This window comes from Amphiura filiformis, chromosome 12 (assembly GCF_039555335.1).
Source record: "Amphiura filiformis chromosome 12, Afil_fr2py, whole genome shotgun sequence".
NCBI lineage: Eukaryota > Metazoa > Echinodermata > Ophiuroidea > Amphilepidida > Amphiuridae > Amphiura > Amphiura filiformis.
In genome coordinates, this window is record NC_092639.1 from 9,420,275 (window position 1) to 9,443,914 (window position 23,640).

The 23,640-nt window shown below is 37.0% G+C and overlaps 2 protein-coding genes across 2 annotated transcripts in view; both read right to left on the bottom strand.

The window, feature by feature from the left end:
• LOC140165758 (glucose dehydrogenase [FAD, quinone]-like) overlaps positions 1-17,748 on the bottom strand; it is a 34,946-nt gene extending 17,198 nt beyond the window's left edge. Inside the window, exons 1-6 of the mRNA XM_072189079.1 lie at positions 17,507-17,748; positions 17,131-17,196; positions 5,755-5,900; positions 1,684-1,784; positions 1,415-1,461; positions 714-839 (exon numbers count right to left, since the gene is read on the bottom strand). Of these exons, the coding sequence (XP_072045180.1) occupies positions 714-839; positions 1,415-1,461; positions 1,684-1,784; positions 5,755-5,900; positions 17,131-17,196; positions 17,507-17,734 (714 nt within the window). The 5' untranslated portion in view covers positions 17,735-17,748. The remainder of the gene's footprint in view (positions 1-713; positions 840-1,414; positions 1,462-1,683; positions 1,785-5,754; positions 5,901-17,130; positions 17,197-17,506) is intronic.
• A 142-nt stretch (positions 17,749-17,890) lies between these two features.
• Positions 17,891-20,377, bottom strand: LOC140166607 (uncharacterized). Its single transcript, XM_072190108.1, has 2 exons — positions 19,172-20,377; positions 17,891-17,899 (listed from the first exon to the last, which is right to left on the bottom strand). The coding sequence occupies exons 1-2, from the start codon at positions 20,375-20,377 to the stop codon at positions 17,891-17,893; spliced, it is 1,215 nt and encodes a 404-aa protein (XP_072046209.1).
• Positions 20,378-23,640: the final 3,263 nt, after the last annotated feature.

Sequence of the window (23,640 nt, forward strand, 5' to 3'; positions counted from 1 at the left end):
GAGCTTGTTCACATTCTTATATACCGCTCCCTTACATGAAACCCGGTTAGCTGTAGGAAATTGGAGACGAAAAAGACGCTGAACTTCAGTGGGACTCTTAGTTTCATGATACTTCGTCGGCAGAAACGTGCGCCCCCGAACAGTAAATTGTGGTGCCATGTTGTTATTTGGCCCGTTGTATTATAATGTAGTGTAATGAGGTAAAATTCATATTGAAAAAAAGCCCTTTAACATGTAGGAATTATTGATCGAAACCACACCTGCCACAGAACTTTATTTGCATTTGAATATCGCGCCTTACCAATCAATATAATAGGTAGGCCCCTACTTGGGAAGTGAGACCGTGTGCAGCTACAAAAATGGGTGGTTGTATTCAAATGAGTATAACTTAAGTTTGCTGTGAGCAATTGCAACAATTCTTGTTTTCATTTGGACGTGTAGAATTTGCTCTTTCCAGTGGTATTTTCATTTTTAGCAGATTTTTTACAGAGCTCGAGTTACAGCCCCTCAAACATGAGTTTACTTCTTTTTGACTCAGCCTGTAGATCGTTCATGGAGCGGTAAATTCCTTTTTAGGTGGGGAACCTCAAATTAGCAAATGAATCATATAACTGTATATTTAATCATTGATATATTCGGGCTTTCAAAGTGTTACAGATAAATCCTTTTGCAAAATGATGGATAATTAATGCATTAACACAAGATATAATTACCTTTTGTACAAGGGCATTAGTAATGACTGCTAGATTCGGGCGTTCTAGTGCTATTTTCAGATATGCCGTGGCCGTGCTGCACCTTTTCCCATTGGATGTAGTTGCCTGTGGAATGCCAACACCTATCTGCGATAAAGCAAGTTACAGCATGGGGCATGAAAAGTAAATAAATAAATGAATAAATAAATGAATAAATAAATAAATAAATGAATAAATAAATAAATAAATAAATAAATAAATAAATAAATAAATAAATACGGTATGTCAACTCCATGTTTTGCTAATAAATGCACAGATAACAAACAAACAAATTGCTGTTCTGTAGAAGCCTTGTAATATGGCATAAATGTCTGACTACATGCATGCTTTCAATTTCCCTGTAGTAAGAACTTTCATTTTATTAGTTCTCCAGGTTTTGACCTGTGCTATGAAATAAAATACTTAGGATTTAGGACCTCCGTCACATCGTCCCTTTATTATCATCATTTTTATTTTTGATTATAAATTTTCCATGTATTTATGCTTTAATAAATTTTAGATTAGGCTCATATATGACTGTCTATGCATAATAATACATAGAAGGTCTGATTCATAACAAATGTTGCATTATAGTGACACAAATGTGTACAAAGAAGAACAATATGATTTAATGAGGACAGCTGTTTATTTTCTTTATTATGTTCATATCGATAAGAGCTTACATCCATTGCAGATGTTAAATCACGCTGCTGATACCCGAGCTCTCTTGCTGGAATGAATGAAACAAAGAGAACACTTATTTATAGGAATAAAACAAAGAGAACACTTATTTATTAAAAGAAGGATACGGTATAGTAGAACAGAGGGAAGGAAAATATGATGATGATAAAAGTGGTGATATGGTGGTGGAATTGATGGATGATGATGGTGATGGTATGATGATGATGATGATGATAATAATTTTACAGAATACCTCATTAATCGATTTTACCTGCTTTAACAAATGTTTTTCCAATATTTGTTGTGACAGCATTGTCTGATACTCTCAGATGTCCGTTGTTATTATGAGATGGCGACTTTTTGAAGTCTTCTCTAATACATCAAATATAAAATTATAAAACCACAAAGGCTAAATAAAAAATATACTGTAGCTAAGACTATCTATTAATTTGAATACGCCATTACGTGATGTGCGGGCAAGCATCAATGCTGTGACATACCATTTGTACGGTGTACCATCTCCGCCAATTTCCCTTTTTTAAGTTCCCCCTTTTTTTTTAATTTCCCTTTTTTTAATTCCCCTTTTTTTAATTTCCCCTTTTTTTAATTTTCCTTTTTTTTTTTTCCCCTTTTTTTTTTTTTTTTTTTTTTTTTTTTTTTTTTTTCCCCTTTTTTTTTTTTTTTCCCCTTTTTTTTTTAATTTCCCCTTTTTTTTTTCCCTTTTTTTTTAATTTCCTCTTTTTTTTTTTTTTTTTTTTTTTTTTTTTTTTTTTTTTTTTTTTTCTCTTTTTTTTTTTTTTTTTTTTTCCTATTTTTTTTTTCTTTTATTTTCTCACAAAGCAGAATCTTGGCCGAGACACATACTCAATAGTTGTCCAAGAATTTGCTCGCACTGTAGTCTTTACGTGTGACAGACCATGGATATAGTATATGGACAGACCCACTGTGTAGAAGTCAGTGGTCAGACCATGTGTGTGTATTATTTACACCACTGATATAGCCTGTGCCGGAGCCTGTGTGCTAGGGCCGTAGACTTATTTCAAGTCACGGGAAAACCATAAGAATACTAGTATATAAATCGCAGTGGTTTTATCCCGGCCCGTGAGGGGGGGGGGGTGTAATTTTCCCAAGGCGTGCCAAAAAAATTGCTTGCTTCCCTTCTCGGCCTGCCAAAAAAAATCTTCGCCCCCCCCGGCATATTCGTACTATTTAATAGAGCTATTTTATGACTATTAGGCCTATGTGACTATTTTTGCATTTTTCTCACAAACTAATAAGACACTGGTAAGGAACTGCATTGGCTTCCTGTGTTCCAATGAATTGTTGTTTAACTTATGTTGATTGTATATAAATGTAATAATGATAGGCCTATTGCTCCGTCATATTTATCTGAACTTCTTTCAAATTATGTTCCCACTCGTAGGCCTACTCTTCGATCTGGAAACATGCAACTTCTTCAAGAAACAAAATAAGAGCACATGAGTCATTTGAAATTGCAGCTCCACGTCATGGAATGAATTGCCTATATATTTTAGAACTGCTAAAAATGTAACTATGTTTTATAAAAAGATGTTAAAAACTCATCTTATGTCGGGGTTTGCTCAGGGAAATTTGAAAATGCCACCAAATAGTGAAAAACTGTATAAAATGTCTAACATTTGTGTTGATTTGTAAAATAAAACAAAGAAAAGTGATTATTTAGCAGTAATCAACCATTAAACAATCAATTCTAGCATTAATTTTAGGCCTACGATCCAAGATTCTGGCCATATGCCTAGTGCTTTACAGTGGACACGGAAAATCACGGAATCGTCCAATTTGCAAGACGGATTTTAGATTTTGTAACACCATGAACACGGAGAAATTGTGGCTTTAGCTATAGGCCGAATAAAGACTTATACAGTGGAAGGGTCTAAATATTTAATATATTATTAACAATTATTATTCTAATCTAATTCAAGTTAGGCCTTCTTTAATATAAGCCTCGTGATCACTCTATTGGATTCGGATTGTTTTACTAGGTTTGGATTTAATTTTTGTCTTCACTATGGGCCAAGATAAAAAAAAAATAGAAAGCTATGCGAGCGCTATCCATGTTGGACAGCTGTGTTCAAATATAAAGTACGGACGAAGCCTTGACTAAGGCTAATGCTCCCCGCGGTATACTAACATGAATCCACTAGCTGCAACATTATACGCACATCAAAAAATATCGGGGAAATTAAAAAAAGGGGGAAATTAAAAAAGAGGAAATTAAAAAGGGAAATTATTTCGCAAAAAAAATGCATATTCATCAAAAAATTAAACTTTGTCCGATCGGGCCCAAATTTGGTGGGTGGCATCCTTGATACAAGGGAATATAATGCGCGAAATAAAATCGAGGTCAACCAAGGTCAAAGGTCATTACGGAGGGGTCAAATTTCAAACTTTGTCCGATCGGGCTCAAACTTGGTGGGTGGAATCCTTGATATGAGGGGAACACGTAAAACTTAAAATCGAGGTCATCCGAGGTCAAAGGTCATCCAGGAGCTACATTTTAAACTTAATCCCTAAGCTTCCCTGGGTGGGCGCTTTATATTGGGGCATGGGCGCTTATTGGAATGAATACGGTTGTTATCAATTAATTTATTAAATGAAAACGATTAAATAAAGAAATAAATATAAATAAAATAAATCATTAATTGATCAATAAATTAATAAATAAAAGAATTCATTGATTGATAAATAAACACATAAATAAGCAAATAATCAATTACCGGTAATTGTTAAATAAATACATAAACAAACAAATAAATCAAGGCAGAGAATTTTATTTCAATTTTATAATTATATACGCCAAAATATTTTAAAACTCTATTGATGGTAAACATTTTATGAAAATTTTACGTAGGTCCTAGACTATGCCATAGTCGATTTTTGATAAATAAAACATGTTATTAATCATGATGAATGCATTCAGTTGAACTCGAAATTATACTGATATTTATTACATCAAAATACTAGTATAAAATTGTTATGAAAAAGTTTATATAATTATAATAGTGACAGTAAAGGTAAAGTAAAGTATACGTAGGCTTATATTATTGAATGCAACATCATGTCATTATATAAGCACTTCAATAACTGGAAGAAACTTTGGGGGCCCTACTTGTAATTATCCTATAAATTGCGAAAATCCAGACCGTGTATGCACGAAAAATGGCAGGTTCTATAATGTGAACCACATGTATATACCCGGTATCCCGGGCCCGGTATATAGGAGTATTATAGCACGTGCAGCCGGTGCGGCCATACGGCCTAGCGAGTTCAAATCGATAATGCATGTATAATAATTGCCCATTTATCATGTTTATTATTGTCGGATTTCTCAACAATTGAGCGCTATTAATACACATTAATGTTTTAAACAAATAAAATTCCAAAAATATGGTACATTTTCTCCCGCATTTTCTGCCTTTGCTTGTCACGTGGTAGGCCTATGTTGAAGTTGCGACCATATGTTCAAATAATTTTCAAAAGCATAATAATATGACAAGTGGCCGACTGGTCTAAGGCGATAGGCACACAGAGTATACATAGCCCTTCGCCGTGAGTTCGAACCCCGCCTCTGCCAAACTTTATTTTACTTGGGAAATAAAAAAAAAAATTGAAATTCAAAAAAAAAAAAAAAAGGGAAATTCAAAAAAAAAAGGTGAAATTCAAAAAAAAAAAAGGGAAATTAAAAAAAAAGGGGAAATTCCAAAAAAAGGGAAATTCAAAAAAAGGGAAATTCAAAAAAAAGGAAATTAAAAAAAAGGGAAATTCAAAAAAAAAAAAGGAAATTCAAAAAAAAAGGAAATAAAAAATAAAAAAGGGAAATTAAAAAAGGGGGAAATTAAAAAAAAGGAAATTAAAAAAAGGGGAATTAAAAAAAGGGAAATTAAAAAAAAATAAAAAGGAAATTGGCGGAGATGGTACACCGTACATTTGCTCATTTATCACTAAATGATTGCTCTTACGAGCTATGCAAAGGGAACCAATTTAAATATGTTGCGTCTTCCTTCAAATAGTCGAGTAAGAATTGATCAAAATGATCAATGATCAAAATAGACTTGGTTTGGTGGCTCTGAATCAAACTGCTGTAAATAGGAAGAGTGGATCCTGAGATTGCTCTTCCTTCACAGTGGAATTGTGGCATCAGTGCATTCTTCCGTCATAGTGATTTTTTTTAAACACCAAGTATTATTTCACTGTTCACCGATTGTATTTTTTCTATACAAAAATCAAAGTGAACATTAATCAGTTCACTATATGTAGCTCACGGTACAGTTGTTTCCCAAAGTTATTCTCTTCAAATACCTACCTCACGTTTCCTTCAGAGTGTATGAAAAATGGTAACACCTCTTCCCAGCTCCAACCATCTGCACCAAGAGACGCCCAAGAATTGAAATCAGCTTCATGGCCACGTGCATAATACATATTGTCAATTGAGCTGCATCCACCTATTACCTAATATTCCGAGTAAGAAGTAAAATTTGTAAAATGTTTGGCATGAAAGTTGTTTTGCATGAAAGGTCTTTCCTTTAATCATGTTAATAATATGAATAATTCAGTCAGTCACGCAGATAACATGAGTAACGCTGTAATATTGCCCAAGATGTTTGGCATAATTGACACGACTGAAGTGTTTGGTTGTCTCTTCATCATGTTCATTGTTGACATGTTGACAACCATAAATCATTTGAAGCCAAACTTAAGCTCAATATATTATGTCTTCTTAGGTCATTGTAGAAAATGAAGAAACATAATATTAAAGAAGAAGAACAAAATACTGAATCAGCATTCAAACGGGCAATATTGTTTTACATTTGGACACTGACGTCCATATGTTTCGTTTGGTCTTTACGTATGGGTAAACAAGAAAGGCATCACGGTTGTTTGATAGCATATAAAACTACGTCATTTTAAAGAAAAAATGAACACTGATGGCTCTATTTATCTTACATCGTGTTCACACCACTCTTCGCCATACATACATTCTCCAAGCCACATTAGAGTCACGCGGTAGCTTGACCAGCAAGTTTAAAAAAAAAACGACTGATAAAGAAGAATAAACAGATGCACCGCGAGACTATATTTACACGGAACAAAACGCTATTGTTCTATGATATTTTTCGCTGGGTACAAAATATATATAAAACCATGCTAAATCGTATTTACTGTCCAAAGTGTCATATTTTAATAACTCTTTATTTCAAAAGTTACACGAATCTTACAGTCAATCCGATTGTTTGATAATAAACAAACATTCTTGCTTTATTTCACGCGGTATTTCATAGCCAAAATTAGTGGCAAATCATAGCTGATCCACAATCTTTCGACACTGCTACAGCCATACATGGCTGTCACTGTCGCACTAATTTTCAGATTCACTTTCAAATATACCCAGGCATTTTCCTGGATACCCTACATACAAATTCTGGACCCCATTCGCCAAAAAATCAAGTTTTTCACAATTCTTTTATTCTTTCCGGACCACAGCATATATTCATATTAATAAATACTCCACTTTCACACATCGTAATAACGGGACGTCCCCGTGGCGAAGTGATTAAGGCCATGGACTTCTAATCCATTTATGAATTTTTGCTCAAGTTCGAAACTTCCCACCACTTTTTTTTAAATGTTTTATTAATCAATTTATTGTCGTAAATCAAGAATAACACCATTTCGAACATCCATTGCTATTGTGATATTATTTTTTTTTCATCAAACAAACATGTTTGATTTTTTATTTACATTTAGGCCTAGGCCTTGGGCCTACTTTCACCATCCAGATGCTATCACCATGCCTGACTATCATGGCATCTTCGTCATTTAAAACACCGAAATTTATTTATTATTTATTATTTATTTATCAGTGGCTCTGTTCACAGCTCAGACTGAAATTATATTTGATATAAATATTATAAATGAAAATCACAAACCGCGAAAGATCGCCAACAACTGCCGCTGAATATTGATATCCAACTAGATTTCCCCACAGGGCTAAAGGGCAGGACTTAATTAGGGGAATTAAAATCACAAACCGCGAAAGATCGCCGACAACCGCCGCTTAATAGGGGTATCAAACTAGATTGCCCCGCAGGGCGACAAAGAACTACAAACCGCGAAATTTGGATATCCAACCAGATTGCCCGCAGGCATATCGATTATATGGATATCCAACAAATTAAGACCACAAACCGCGAAAGATCGCCAACAACTGCCGCTCAATATTGATATCCAAGTAGATTGCCCCGCAGGGCTAAAGAACCACAAACCGCGAAATTTGGATATGGAACTATTGCCCCACAGGGCTTCAAAGAACCACAAACCACGAAATATGGATACCCAACAAGCTTAAACTACAAATTAGCTCCCGATAGAGAGCAGGACTTGATGAGGGAAATTAAAACCACAAAACACGAAAGATTACAAAGAACCACAAACCGCGAAAGACTAGATTGCCCGCAGGCCTATCGATTATAAAGAATCACAAACCACGAAATACGGATATCCAACAAGCTTAGACTATAAACTAGCTCCCGATAGAGGGCAGGGCTTGATGAGGGAAATTAAAACCACAAACCACGATATTCAACTCTATTGCCCTGCTGGGCTACAAAGAAACCACAAACCCCGAAATTGGGTTATCCAATTAGATTGCCCGCAGGCCTATCGATTATTCGATTATAAAGAACCACAAACCGCGAAAGATCAACAACAACTGCCGCTTAATATTGATACCAACTAGGTTGCCCGCAAATAAAGAACCACAAACCGCGAAATTTGGATATGCAACTAGATTGCCCCACAGGGCTACAAAGATCCACAAACCACGAAATGTGGATATTCAACAAGCTTAAACTATAAATTAGCTCCCGATAGAGTGCAGGGCTTCATGAAAACCACAAACCACGAAAGATCGCCGACAACCGCCGCTTAATAGGAATATTCAACTAGGTTGCCCCGAAGGGCTACAAAGAACCACAAACCGCGAAATTCGGATAGCTAAGTAGATTGCCCCGCAGGGCTACAAAGAACCACCAACATTAAAACACGATTATCTGGGGCATTTAGACGCTTCCGTAGTATAGGCTTAAATATGCGCATTTACCAGTTCCGACATGAAGTAGGCCTAAATCGGATTTACTCTATGTGTTTCTCTCTGGCATTGTCAACATTGGGTGTGTGTTGTTCATATTTACATTTTATTTACATATTTACGTAGCCTTGAATAATTAAAGTATATTAAAATGTTTATTGATCATTGTGTACGCCTCTGAACATTACAGTCACGCGTGACGAGCAAGTTTTAATAATATACGACTGATTAAGTTTTGTTTAATTATTTATTGTCATGAATCAAGAATGGCAACTTAAAACAACAATTTTTCGTTTGATTCGTTTTATGGTACACTTCATAACCTGACTTTCCAAGCTTGGAGCTGCTTGGCTACATACAAAAAAAGAAAAGAAAACTACCAAAAAACGTTGACAACGTAAATAAATCAGCAAGTTTAAAAAACCCACCTCGGCTCACTTTTTGAAACTTGGTCCCATTTGAACACCAACAGCAAATCAGTGTTTTTATTTTATTTCAACAGAATACAGCGTTTCCAACAAGATTACAAACAAGCCTACTTGTTATTCGTTTAATTCAATCATTAATCATGATATTATAAAACAAAACACAAAAAGATATTGGCTTATCATGCAAGAACAAGATAATAACCGTTCAGGTCGTTCCAGAAAGCTTACAAATTAATATCGCATCTGCACATTAAAGATACATACCACTTCTGGAAATGTTTTAAATTGATGTAAATATGATAAAGTTTAAATCAGTACCTTTTACAAATGGGACCAAGTTTCAAAAAGTGAGCCGAGGTGGGTTTTTTAAACTTCTGATTTATTTACGTTGTCAACGTTTTTTGGTAGATTTCCCTAACATAATATGAAATTTAAAAAAATAAATGAAATTTATTTTGTCAGAGGCGCCGGCGGGGTTCGAACCCACGCTGCAATCAGCCGCTATAATGTACTCCTATACGATATTGACATAACACCAGCGCCTTAGACCGCTCGGCTATCAGGCTTGATGGTGTCATAATGAAAATTTTAAAATATAATCGCAACTTCATTACTTCAACATACCAAGTGACAAGCAAAGACAGAAAACGTAACATATTTTGGAATTTTATTTGTTTAAAAACATTAATGTGTATTAATAGCGCTCAATTGTTGATAACTACGTGTTTTATAAATGAGGCTATACACGCACAATAATCGGGACAATAGTATATCGATTTTGATTCACACGTGCGCTACGAACTCGCCGTATACTAAAAGCATAGATTATCAATGTGGCGTGGCCTCACCATTTTTCTTGTAGCTTCTTTTATACACGTCGATGTTTTCATCAATTATACAATTAACCCACATTAGACCCATAATTTTATTTCAGGAAATAAAAGATTAGATTACCATAAAAACGAAACAGTAATCATTTGTTGGGTCTAATGTCATTTATACATGGAATTTTCAACGTTTTTTCTATCGCCATTCTCGCTCAATTAAAAAAATATTTTGGCGTGTATATAATTGAAATAAAATTCTCTGCCTCATGAACGACATCAAATGTGCCACAATTGGGTATCACGAATCGTTATATATGATGTGCGGTTAATATTCATATTAGAGTCACGCGGTAGCCGTGACCAGCAAGTTTTAAAAAAAAAAAGACTGATAAAGAAGACTAATAACATATGTGACCGTCCACGGCGAATGAGCTGTAAATTCCTCCCCCGGTCAATTTTGTTTTATTTCGTGTTTAAAAAATAAACATCATAAACTTAAAAACGGTATATCATTTGACTTCAAACGATATCCAGAAGCGGAGTTATGGTTATTTAAACTTTGCTCCTTCAACAAAATTATAGCTTTTTTCGTTTCTATGTGTGTCTCTTTTTCTACATTGCTGGCAATAAATATCAAACAGTCATAATTGGCGGTCATTTCAAATCATCCCCAAGTCAACGAGGTTTAAGAAGGTTCTCTCATTGTTAATTGTTGGTTATGCATACCTATACAAATAACCCGCCACTTGAAAAGGATTTAGCAAAAGCAAACAAAGACCAGAGTTATTAAAAGTTCTATAGCCATCTAAGGTAGAAGCTTATTATCCACTTCAATAATAGGATTATTGATTGGTGTTGTGACTATCAAAATAAGACAGATGTCGCCGCCAGCTTTAGTGACCGATGAATACGACCTTCGTACACATTTTACACCATAACTCAGAATACAATTTAGGGAATTTACGGCTCGTTTGTGCTGCCGGGTCACATATGCTCCCGCGAGACTATATTCAAGGATTATTAAATCAGGATGTGACACTTCGTAATTTGCATGTGTCCAATTCATATGTTAATAGCATATTGTTATTAAAATGATGGTCTGACCTGGCCAGAGGGCGTTAATATAATAGACGTTTGATCAAGGGACAGAGTAGTTTCCGTTTGTATCGGCTACCGAACGAAACATAATTATTATGCACATTCCGACCAGATTAGCTTTGCCAGGCAGAGTAGGCCATGACGCGTAGGCCTATGTGCCGAACGTACATTTTAACAAAATCAATATTATTTGAAGTTTTAATTAGAAAAAATTACCCTATTTTACTAAATTACCATGTAAATTAACCGGTAATTTACCGACTCACAACACTGACATGAATAATACTATTATTTCCTCTATCGTTTGATGTACAATGGTACAGGTTGGGGGGGGGGGGGCAAAATAGTTTTGTACTTTTAAATATTAAAATATGAGGGTGGGGGTCATAACAGTTTTAGGTCCATTAACTTGTGAGACCGGGGTCAACAAAGTTTTTGGTTCACGAAGAGGGATGGGGGGTTAAAATATGTAACACGAAAAAATATTGTCACCCCACCAAAGTATTTCTGAACACTCCCTAAACTTAGTTGATTTTTCAACAAATGTTATTTTTCAGTGACTTTTGCTTTTATTCTGTGTTAATTTATGGCAAACGGAAACAATCAAAATATGATATAGCTAAGGAAACAAATACTATACTCCTGGGTGTCACCCATGCATACTTTTTTTTAATGTAGGCCTACCGGTAGGGGCCTATTCAGTATCGAAGTTACGTAATGTTACTATGTCAACGGGATCACGCGCTTGAGTTATGAACCACGATCGAAACAATCACCACACAAAGTATATGGCACTTGAAGGCATATCAAAATAGCGTGATCCGGTAACCAAGAGAATTACGTAACCACTTCGATGCTGAATTGCCAATCACAAAGTTTGAAATTGTAATTGTTTAATGTAGGCTACTCCCTAACAGAATACGTTTATAGGCACGCTGCACACACGCTGGGTATGTGACGTACTTAAATCGGATTAACTACCATAACAATAGATGAATACAATTTTGACTATATCGCCCGCACTCACGTTCATGCAGTAGGACCTACCGATGCATTGAACCATAGATGTCAAAGAAATGCTAATCACTTGCACCTGTAAGATTAGTCTCTTTGAAAAGAACGGTATTGTATTCAATCTATTATATGATTGAAGACAGGTGTACAGACGGCTTGACGTGATATGATTTTTTTTTGGGGTCTTGTGGTGTACGCTGGTTATCATCGATGTTGAAGTGCCTATAATAGTTCAATGTAAGAAAATGAGCCAATAGACGTGATGAATAAAGATCGGATTTTTGGATTATTAGTGGCGGTATACAATTAAATGTCAAAATTACGGTACTATTCTACTTTTCAACAATAATTCATACTGGCAGACTACACCAATAAGTGTATTAGTGCAGATTGATATTTTTCGGGATACTTTTCCACAGGGAGGAAGCACATGGCAAAAACTATTGCCGCGGGTGCCATTTTGGAAGGTCACGTGAAGTGTCAAATGATTTTTTGACTTCAAATACTCACTGTATTTCATATCTTATGCTTGTCGTATATTTCCTTTCTATTATCGATAGTTAGTTTCAATTTCGACATTACTATATCAATAAGACATTCCCTTATCAAATTAAAAGGCTTTCTTGCAGAAACAAATCACGGTGGCCTGATGGGATCATAGTAGTTGACCCACTTCCGCCCGGTCTAACCTTGCTTGGGGGCGCTTTTTACTATCTTCAACAGGTTCGATTCGCTAAACTTACGACACCTTTATGTGGTGACCTCAATCACATGGGCTGAGTAAGAGTTGATGTGAATTATTCATAACCGATCGATACCTTGCCTCACTTTGTTGAGAGCAAGCCAACAAAATTTGCCATAGGTTTGCGTGGCTAAACAAAAGCCGTGAATTTGGTGTCACCCCCCCTGCTATATTTACACCTAACATTAAAACACTTGACTTCTATTGTTCGATGTTATTTTTCGCTAGCGCTGGGTACAAAATGTATCTAAAACCATGGTAAATGTTATTTACAGTCCCAGGTGTAATATCTGGACAACTCAATAATTCCAAAAGGGCCACCAATCCTACAGTCAATCATTGTTCGTAATAAACAAATATTTTTGCTTCCATTTCACGCGGTATTTCATAGCGAAAATTAGTTGCAAATCAAACTGATCCAGAATTTTTGGACACTGCTACAGGTCTACCTGGTTCTCACCTTCACACTACTTTTTCAGATTCACTTCCAAATATACCCTAGCAGTTTCTGAGATACCCTACATACAAATTCTGAGCCCCATTCGCCAAAAAAATCAAATTTTTCACAATTCTTTTGTTCTTATCGGACGACGCATCCATTTATATAATAAATGCTGTATTTCGACACAACAATTTTCAGCAGAGGCCCGTGGCCTAATGGTTAGGGCGTTTGACTCCAGATACGCTATCCCGAGTTCGAAACCCGGTGACCAACTGATTTTTTTTTTCAATATTTTATTAAACAATTTATTGTCATTAATCAAGGATAACATAATTTTAAACATCCAGTGCTATTGTGATATTATTTTTTTTATTAAAGCAATTTAAAAACACAGCATAGTGTGATACAACACCATCAAGGATCAAAAGAAATCTGAATAACACAAGAAACTAGATCAGGTATTTATAGACCCTATGCAATAAACCAACCGGAACGGTATAACAATTGAAATGGCAGACATGTTGGAGGACAGTTCTAAGATAGCTCAAGATGACAGAGGGACAGGTCTCTAGATCGATTCCACAACCATTCATACCTATTCTCTGTTTTATTGTATTATCATGCGAATTGCCCTGTGGTACCTTACGGAGGACAGAACTTTATTTAAATGAGGATGACTCTGTCATGAGTGACGTAGTATTGCATACCCTCTATAGGGTATACGACGTTACTCATTGTTATTCTCATTTAAATATATTTTGTCCTACCACGGACAAATTCGCATGATAATAGGACAATAAAACATGATTGTGATATGTATGAATGGTTGTTGAATCGATTTAGAGACCTGACTCTCTGTCATCTTCAGCTATCGTAGAACATGACAATTGTCATACCGTCCCGGTAGGTTGATTACAAACACTCTGTAGGTGTGGAAAATTGTTCCGCTAGTATGGAAGGCCAGCAGGAAAAAAATCCAAATAACATTTATCAAGCATATATAGTACGGAAGCGTCTATGTGACACAACTTGACAAGATAATTATCTTGCCATGTCGACTTATTATCAGCATTATGTCAACATGACGATATAAAATATCTCGCCAAGACAACTGAACAAACAAGTCAACATGGCAAGATATATTATCATGCTAAGTCGACATACCAAAAATGGATGTCGTCTTCGCGAAATAAATTATTATGCCAAGTCAATTTAGCAACAAATTAATGTCAACATAGCAGGATATTTTGTCACGTCCAGTTGACTTAAAAAACAAACAATAAGTCAACATGGTAAGATAAATTATCATACCAAGTAATAGTAATTTTTGACACCGTATAATTTAAATTATTGAAAACCATCCTCGGGATGTAGAGGAGGGGCGGCCCGAAATTAAAAGGAAAATTAAAACCACAAATCTCAAAAGACCGCCGACAACCGCCGCTTAATATGGATATCCAACTAGATTGCCTCGTAGGACTCAGGAACCTTGAAATCTTGAAATATGGATATCCTACAAATTAAACCCACAAACCGCGAAAAACCGCCAACAACTGCCACTCAATAGAAATATCCAACTAGATTGCCCAGCAGGGCTGTAAAGAACCACACACCGCGAAATATGGATGTCCAACAAGTTTTAACTATTAATTAGCCCTCGATAGAGGGCAAAGCATGAAGGATAAGGAAAATTATAACCACGAACCGCGAAAGACCTCCAACAACCGCCGCTCAACAGAGATATCCAACTATATAGATTGCCTGCAGGGCTACAAAGAACCACAAACGGCGAAATTTGGATATCCAACTAGATTGCCCCGCAGGGCTACAAAGAATCACCCATCGCGAAATATGGATATCCAACAAGCTTAAACAATAAATTAGCCCCGATAGAGGACAGGGCTTGAAGAATAAAGGAATACCACAAACCGCGAAAGACCGCCAACAACCGCCGCTCAATAGAGATATCCAACTAGATTGCCTGCAGGGCTACAAAGAACCACAAACGGCGAAATTTGGATATCCAACTAGATTGCCTCAGGGCTACAAAGAACCACGTACATTTTATAGGTTTAGCTACATATACTCGTATTTTTTATTGTCATAAATCAAGGATAATATTATTCAAACTTCTATTTTTCGTTTTATTCGTCTTATGTAGTACTTCGTAACCGGATGACTTTTCAAGCTTGGAGCTACTCGGCTTCATTCATAAAAAGAAAGGAAATCTACCAAAAAAACGTTGACAACGTAAAGAAAGCAGCAAGTTTAAAAGCCCCACCTCGGCTCACTTTTTGAAACTTGGTCCCATTTTGAACAACAGCGCTTCCAACGTTTTAATAATAGCATGACTGGCATTATATGCCTATTTGTTATTTATTTAATTCGATCATTAATCATGAAATTAATATTATAAAACAAAACATATATAGGATGTTGGCTTACCATGCAAGAGCAAGATTATAACCTTTCTGATCTTACAAATTAATATCGCATCGGCACATTAAAGACTCATAACACATATGGAAATGTTTGAAGTTGATAATATTATGATAAAGTTTAAATCAGTTCCAGGAAATCAGTACGTTTTACAAATGGGACCAAGTTTCAAAAAGTGAGCCGAGGTGGGGCTTTTTAAACTTGCTGCTTTCTTTACGTTGTCAACGTTTTTTGGTAGATTTTCTTTTATACAGAGGATGCTTCAGTTTTGACAGGAAAAATATTTTCTTGAAAACCCTCTCACTCGGTTATTTTAAAAAGGGAACCACGCTTCCCTAGAATGTGCAATAAATTAGCATTAAAATTTATTTTATTCTAACAGCAAGCGTTTCTAGAATGCATTATGGCGAAATGTGGTGTACATCGTGTTTACATCATTATAAGGGGTAGACACTGGTATAATGGCGTAAAAACATCAGAAAAGGGGTAACAAATAGCAACAAAATTTTCAAAAAACTTTTTATCATGAAATTTTAGGAATAACGTATATTATTTGGCTAAATTAAATTTAAAACATATATAAATAGCGCCCTCGATTTGGACACAAATATACAGTTTATAGAATAAAAATACCACAAAAAAAGCAGAAAATGATAAATAAGTTGAAAAATAAATGAAAATCTATGTTAAAAAAGAGCAGGAAATATTATGCACATATTAGTGTGATAATTAATTATTAGTGTTGTCCAGTTCTTAACTTGAACATTATATAATGTTTTGTTTGAAATTTTGATAAATGTGACGTGTCATGTCAAAAGGAGACACTTTTGGGCAGGATCGTAAATGGAGAAATAGCCAAAAATCTGCCCGGGGATGATTTTTTAACAATTTGGGTTTGTTGCGAATTTGTTATGTTATTAATGTTTAAAATATTGTCTGAGAGTTTCAGACCGGAATATAACTGACATCTTTGTTATTTGTAAATTCATACAACTAGTCCAATAAAATTCCACTTACATGCAGACGTTTCGTAAATTACCAGTTTACTTTTTCGATGCTATTGTTGCAATGACGATCTGTGTACAGCTGATGTTTTCTGCTGCTTGGCAACGGAGTTGCCAGTTGATTTTCCATTGGAAATCAGATCGTCAAACACGTGACTTAAGTTGTATTGCCCCTCGTCTCTGTTCATGGTGTTGCCCTGCTTCCTAATGGCAATTGCCTCCTTGATCCACCTCTTGTACCTGTTACTCTCTTTGCCCACGATCCTAGCCTCTTTCCAGTCAATGACATGATTATTTTCTACCATATGATCTGTAATGGCAGATTTATGGACGACTGATTGGGAAGCCTTCCTGGTGGCTCTAGTTTTTATGTTATCACCAATTTTCTCTGCCTCCGTTTTGTGCTCATCCAATCGCTTTGCGAACTTCCTACCCGTCTCTCCGATATAAGACAAATCACAATTCCCGCATGGGATTGAATAGATTGAAAATGATCACATCAAACAACCGTGGCATCACACTTCTTTGGGTGTGCTGCATTGACAATGATTATGTACAGATAGATCTAATACACGGGTCCCTGATCTAATATACCAACCTTTCCAGATGACCATTCGTCTCGCTCTCCGAGTTTTGCTTTACATGCATGGCTTTGGGATATCGTCTAGTGAAAAAGAATTCATCATCATTACTTTTATATCCATAATCATCATTATCATCATCATTATCCATTATCATCATCATCATCATCATCATCATCAAGGCGAGGCTTGCTTACATCAGAAAGAAATGGAAATGGAATGGACTGCCATATACAATACTTTTATCAGCCTATACAACGTGGCTTAGTGGTATTGAACAAGCAATGTAACGTCTCTATTGTATGCAAATGTGTTCGGAAAATAATTGTAGTGATCAAGGTACATAAATAATAATTGTAGTGATCAAGGTACATAAATCAAATATCCACCTACCAGATATTTCCAATCAATGTTAGTCTGACGTAACGAACTCGCCTCTGCAGGAATATGAATCTCCGATTTATCATCCCATCCACCGGCCTCTAGTAATAGTACAGTTACTTCAGGATCTTCAGTTAGACGAGACGCTACCACACATCCTGCTGTACCTCCGCCAATCACAATGTAGTCATATGGCCTTGAAAGATTATCCGAGAACCACCTCTCAAAGCAACTTTCCATTGGGTGTTCTAAGCGTGTTGTATGGCAATGACTCAAAGACTGCCATTTAGTATTTACATCCTAAAAGATCCGTATGTACATAAACTACAGGATAAACTACACAGCCATACTACTTTTGTTGGGATACACAAACCCTCCACGTGTACCTGATAACTTTCAGCGTAGCTGGAGAATTAAAACACACATATTGACTCAAAACAAAGACGGTATATTGTTACACTCTTATCGCTGATATTAAGAAAACATTGTTTAGGAGAACAAAATTAAACTGTTGGCCTGATTAAGATTTTTTGTTTTAAACAGCACACAATTACTCGTATATATTTAGGGCTAATCAGGGTATATATCAAATACTCTAATCAGCATGAATAACATGCGTTTAAGCAACAGCCGTATTATTTCGGCAAGAAAGTTCGCACAACCTTTATTTTAATCGAAGATTGATTAAAATTAACTCATATCAAGTTTTAAGCGCTCTTTTAGCGAAGTCACAGTTCATTGAATTTACAACCGTATGACAAAACAGGCGAAAATAGTAACTTTTTGCACAAGATTTGCAATTGAAAGAGAATTGGCCATTGCTCATTGTATGGACAATATAACTGTGCTTTTTTATTTAATGACATAAAATTTGACAAATATTGTAAGGAACACTTGAGGTTTTGACTTTTAAAACCTACATTTTGGTCAAAAATGTGCTTGGATAGGTAGTTTTCAACAGATTTACCACATTCGCCTTGCTATAACATTGAATTGCGTTATCTGTTGATCTAGTGACGAGAATGTTTTTAGGGGGAAGTGTTAGCTTTCGTTTGATATAAAAAGAAATCTGATTGGATGAAGGGAACAATTGAGGTTTTGACAAAAAACAATCAAAGAGGCCCATTTTTCAGCTAGAAGCTCCACACCTCTCACATTGCTATGCACTCAACCGTGTAGTGTAATCAAAGACTGTGGTGGAGACATTCACTGCTTGTTATTCTCTGCTTGGAAGCTCTTGGGACGAAAATGTGTGCTCAAGTGTATCGAGGTGGAAATTGTGCGCATGATGGTTTATAAGAGAATCGTTTTTGTATAGAAACCTTTCCATATGTAAGAATAAAATAATGGTAAACGATAAGGCATTGTGTGGTGGCTGACGAGCAATGATCATAAACATTTGCCGACATATCAACTTCAATAGGTCAAGGAAAATTTTCATTGAAACAAAACCAAATAATTTACTCACTATTGACGGTTTCGCCTATCATGGTCGACAGGCATCATCAGAATGATGATGGATGATCCTTACTTCCGGTAGGACGAATCCCGACTGTAGAGGGTGTATTTACAGCCAGGAGAGGATCATACACGTGACTCAGGTAGTGGCCCCTCGTCTCTGTTCATGACGTTGGTTCCTCTTCTCCTGATCCATATTGATTCTTTGACATGTCTTGCGTTAGTATCACACTCCTTGCATAGAACTTTAGCATTGTCCCAATTGATAACATGGTTTTGTTGTACTGCATGGTCTGTTATAGCTGACTTAGACTGCTCACTTGCGGATTGTTTACGGGTTTGCCGGGTGTAATTAGCTTTGGTTTTAGACACCCTGTCCGTTTCTTTTCGGTGCTCTTTTAGGCGTGTCTCAAATTTCCGACCAGTTTCACCAACATAGGAGTGATTGCAGTTAGCGCAAGGTATTTCGTAAACGCAGTCAGTAGTGTTAAGTGGATCTATTTTGTCCTTGGGATGAACTAGCATTTTGCGGAGCGTAGTGTTGGGCTTCATGGCAGTGGCTATTCCGTGCTTCCGGAAGATCCGATTGGCTTTGTCAGCGAGTCCCTCCACGTACGGGATCACCACAAAACCCTTAGTGGGATTACTAGTACTGTCTTTCTTGATGTTAGGCTTGTTCTGTTTGTTAGCCATTTTGTCTTTCACTTTCTTAAATGACCAACCGGGGTAGCCACAGCGCCCGAGCGCCTGCCTGATCTTTTCTTCTTCTAGTTTCTTATCCTCGTCTTCCGTTACTACGTTGTCCATCCTGTCTAATAGAGTACGAATTACACCCAGTTTGTGGTGTATGGGATGGTGGGAGTCAAAATTTAGGTATTGGTCAGTATGGGTGACCTTTCTATAGACTAACAACTTGACCGAGCCATCTGGTTTTTTGACAATAAGAGTGTCCAAAAATGGTATAGTGCCTTCATGTTCTTTCTCATAAGTAAATTTTATACTATCCGTGGGATCGCTCTGGTTTAGGTGACTGGTGAGATTATCAACCTGATCTTCCTTTACTATTTCCAATATGTCATCGACATATCTTTTCCAGAGTCGAGGTCTACAATCCAGCGGGGCTGTGGCTAAGGCATGTTGTTCAAGAAATTCCAAATATAAATTGGCCACCACCGGGGAAACCGGGCTACCCATAGCAGCACCGAACCGCTGTTTGTAAATTTTCCCGCGGAACAAAAAGTACGTAGTGGTGAGGATAAACCGCAGCAATACCATCACATCAGTAGCTGAGAGCAGAGTTCTTTCTTTCAAGGTATTATCATTTTCTAACCGAGCTTTGATCACTTCAAGGGATTTGTCGATGGGAGTGTTTGTAAACAAAGAAACAACATCATGCGAGTTGAAAATCTCCCCTTCTTCAACCATTACTTCAACCATATCTTCAGCTAAATGTTTTGAATTGCGTACATGGTGCTCCGTACCGCCTACCAAAGGAGCTAAAATGTCAGCTAAAGCACGCGATGTTTGATAACCGATTGAACCGGTGTAATCGACAATCGGGCGAACTTTGTTACCCGGTTTATGAATTTTGGGGGTACCATAAATTCTGGATATGTTTTCAGCCGTGGGATAGAGGAGATCATATTGAGATCTGGTGATTTTGTCCTCTTTCTTAAGCTTACTCAAAGTAGACACTAACTCTTTTTTGTACTTTTGAGTAGGGTCGGATGAGAGGTTCTTTCATCATTCAACAACTCTGATAATTTGTCCTCATATTCAGACACTTCCATAATAACAGTGGCTTTGCCTTTGTCTACAGGAGCAATGATTTGTCATTTTGAGCTCACTGATAGCACGTCTTTCCTCCCTGGTGATGTTAGATTTGGGGGGTCTAGAACTACGCATGGCCCCGGCCATTTCAGATCTAAGTAAGGTAGCTTCATTTTTGGGTAACTTACGGCACGCTAACTCTGTAGCAACGATGTAATCCTCGTAAGGAAGCTTCTCCGGAGTCGGCGCAAAATTCAGACCTTTTGCCAGAACACTCTCTTGTGGCTTAGTAAGTTCTTTCTTGGAAAGGTTGACCCATTTCTTCAATTGTTCGCCTCCTAACTCCACATCAGTCTAAGTCAGCTATAACAGACCATGCAGTACAACAAAACCATGTTATCAATTGGGACAATGCTAAAGTTCTATGCAAGGAGTGTGATACTAACGCAAGACATGTCAAAGAATCAATATGGATCAGGAGAAAAGGAACCAACGTCATGAACAGAGACGAGGGGCCCACTACCTGAGTCACGTGTATGATCCTCTCCTGGCTGTAAATACACCCTCTACAGTCGGGATTCGTCCTACCGGAAGTAAGGATCATCCATCATCATTCTGATGATGCCTGTCGACCATGATAGGCGAAACCGTCAATAGTGAGTAAATTATTTGGTTTTGTTTCAATGAAAATTTTCCTTAAAGTATATCTACAAACCTGATGAATCTATTCAGTGAGGTACTTCAATAGGGTTTAGGGTAAGGGTTGGATACAGCCCGCTAGTCAGAAAAAAATCTTAGTCGCGGGATTTTTACATAAAATTCAACAAAAAGCCCACTATTCAGAAAGTCCGTTATTCAGAAGGCCCGCTACTGAATAAAGGGTTTTCTGAATAACGGGTTTTCTAACTACCGGGTCTTCTGAGTAACGGGCTGCAACCTATTGAATTACACCATGACAGCCAATTACAGAGAGGATTTGAATTTTTACAGAGCGACTCAACTTTATTTCAATCGGCAAAATAAGAGTGTACGTGTGCACCTGTACCCACAGTAGTTCACAAGGTAATGAAAATATAGGACATTAGTTATTCTGCCCTCTGGAGTACAGACTCCCATGTTAGCGATCTTGTTGATTCAGCAGTGATTCATGCATGACATTTATAATTAATAAATAAGAATATTTGAGGCCAACATTCTCACACACTGGACCAACTTCGGGTCATAAGGACTCATCTTCCTTTACCCAGGGTAGCCTCTCCAGTATCTAGTGCTGATCTCCAAGACTCGGGACCCTGTATAAAACAGGTACAAACTGATAAGACATTCTGAATATACATACATACAAAAATATGTTGAAATTACAGCAATTTAGTAACATACAAAAATGGACTTTGAATAGTGCATTTATCCCAAATATGACAAATTAAGCTGTTACACACATAAATTAAGGAGTTATACAAATTTGCATCCTCCCCCACACACACACACTTGTAAATACCTCCAAACGAGGACCTCATTCTGCATATGATTTAATACTATCTAACCGAGGACTCACACACCGTGGACCTCATCCCCCCCACCCCCCCACACACACACCAGACCACTTACAATCCAACCGTGGCCCATCCGATACCCCATATAGGTGGACCCGTTTAAATGCATTTTTACGTTATTTGCGATGTCCTGGTTATATCCAGCAGATCGAGGTCGTCCACAGTCGGAAGTGTGGCCTCGTTTGTCATGTTTGTATCCATATGTAGGTTTGGGGGTATTTACAAACGCACCCCCACCCACCCCTCACACAACCATGACACAGTGGCGTAGCGTGGGTCTTTACATGGGGGGGGGGGGGGCACCGGGTCTGATTGGGGGGCACCGGGTCTGATTGGGGGACAAAGCCGTTTTGCGGCAATTTTCCTATGGGATTTTTTAAATTTCAGATCGATTGGGGGCATGTGCCCCCCTCTCCTGTGCTCCTATGACGCTACGCCACTGCCATGACAACCTCATCTCTTAACTCAACTGCCGTATAGTGGCTTTAAACTGACTATATAAAGCAGTTAAGGATGACTACACGTCATCTGTGGGTCAACGTTACATTAAGGTTACGCGTTGCTTTCTTGTCCTGCGGGGCTATTATATATTGGAACTCCATTAGTTGCAAATCCTCACTATGGACTTCTCCGACCTCAGCCCTGTCGGGCTTGCGGCCTTGATATTTTAAGTCTGACAGGCTGGGGGCCCAGTATCGAGAAACAATCATCAAGAGAGGATAATCTACTTAAACTATGAAATGGTCCACCACTAACTGCATAAAAATCCATTTCACATGTATCCATCTCGCAAAAGCTCACACAAAAATGTATCAAAATTTCAAGCAGTGGAACAGTGCCGTATTTGCATAGGTCCAAAATAGCCGCTTATGAAATGTCAGTGCTGGTTTAGTCTGGTTAAAAACCATACCAATGTATTTCTCTCATAAAAAGGTTCCTCCTCTTGTCAATTCTTGAGCTATAGGCAAATAGATCAAATGTCATATGTTGGGTCCTACAAGGGTCAAATTCAAAAACCCTCCGATATTGTTAAAAAATAATTGGAATTCCTAAACTTTTGATTTGTTTTTATTTGAGATTTTGCAAGATTGGTGTATGTGAAATGGATTATGTTGCAATTAGAGATGGGATATCCCAGATTCTTCTAAAAGCTGACTGGGCTATGAGGCAAACGGAATCTAGCTGTGTTGCTGTGTTATATGATACGGTATTAATTCTAAACGATCTATTCAAATTAGACAATGATTATACGGCAGCTGTTGTTTTATGCAGAAATATAACACAAAGACAGGCGTTTCATAATTGTTATATACACACAATATTAACCGGAGAAACTAGGTCGTTTCTGGCAATACATTGATCAAA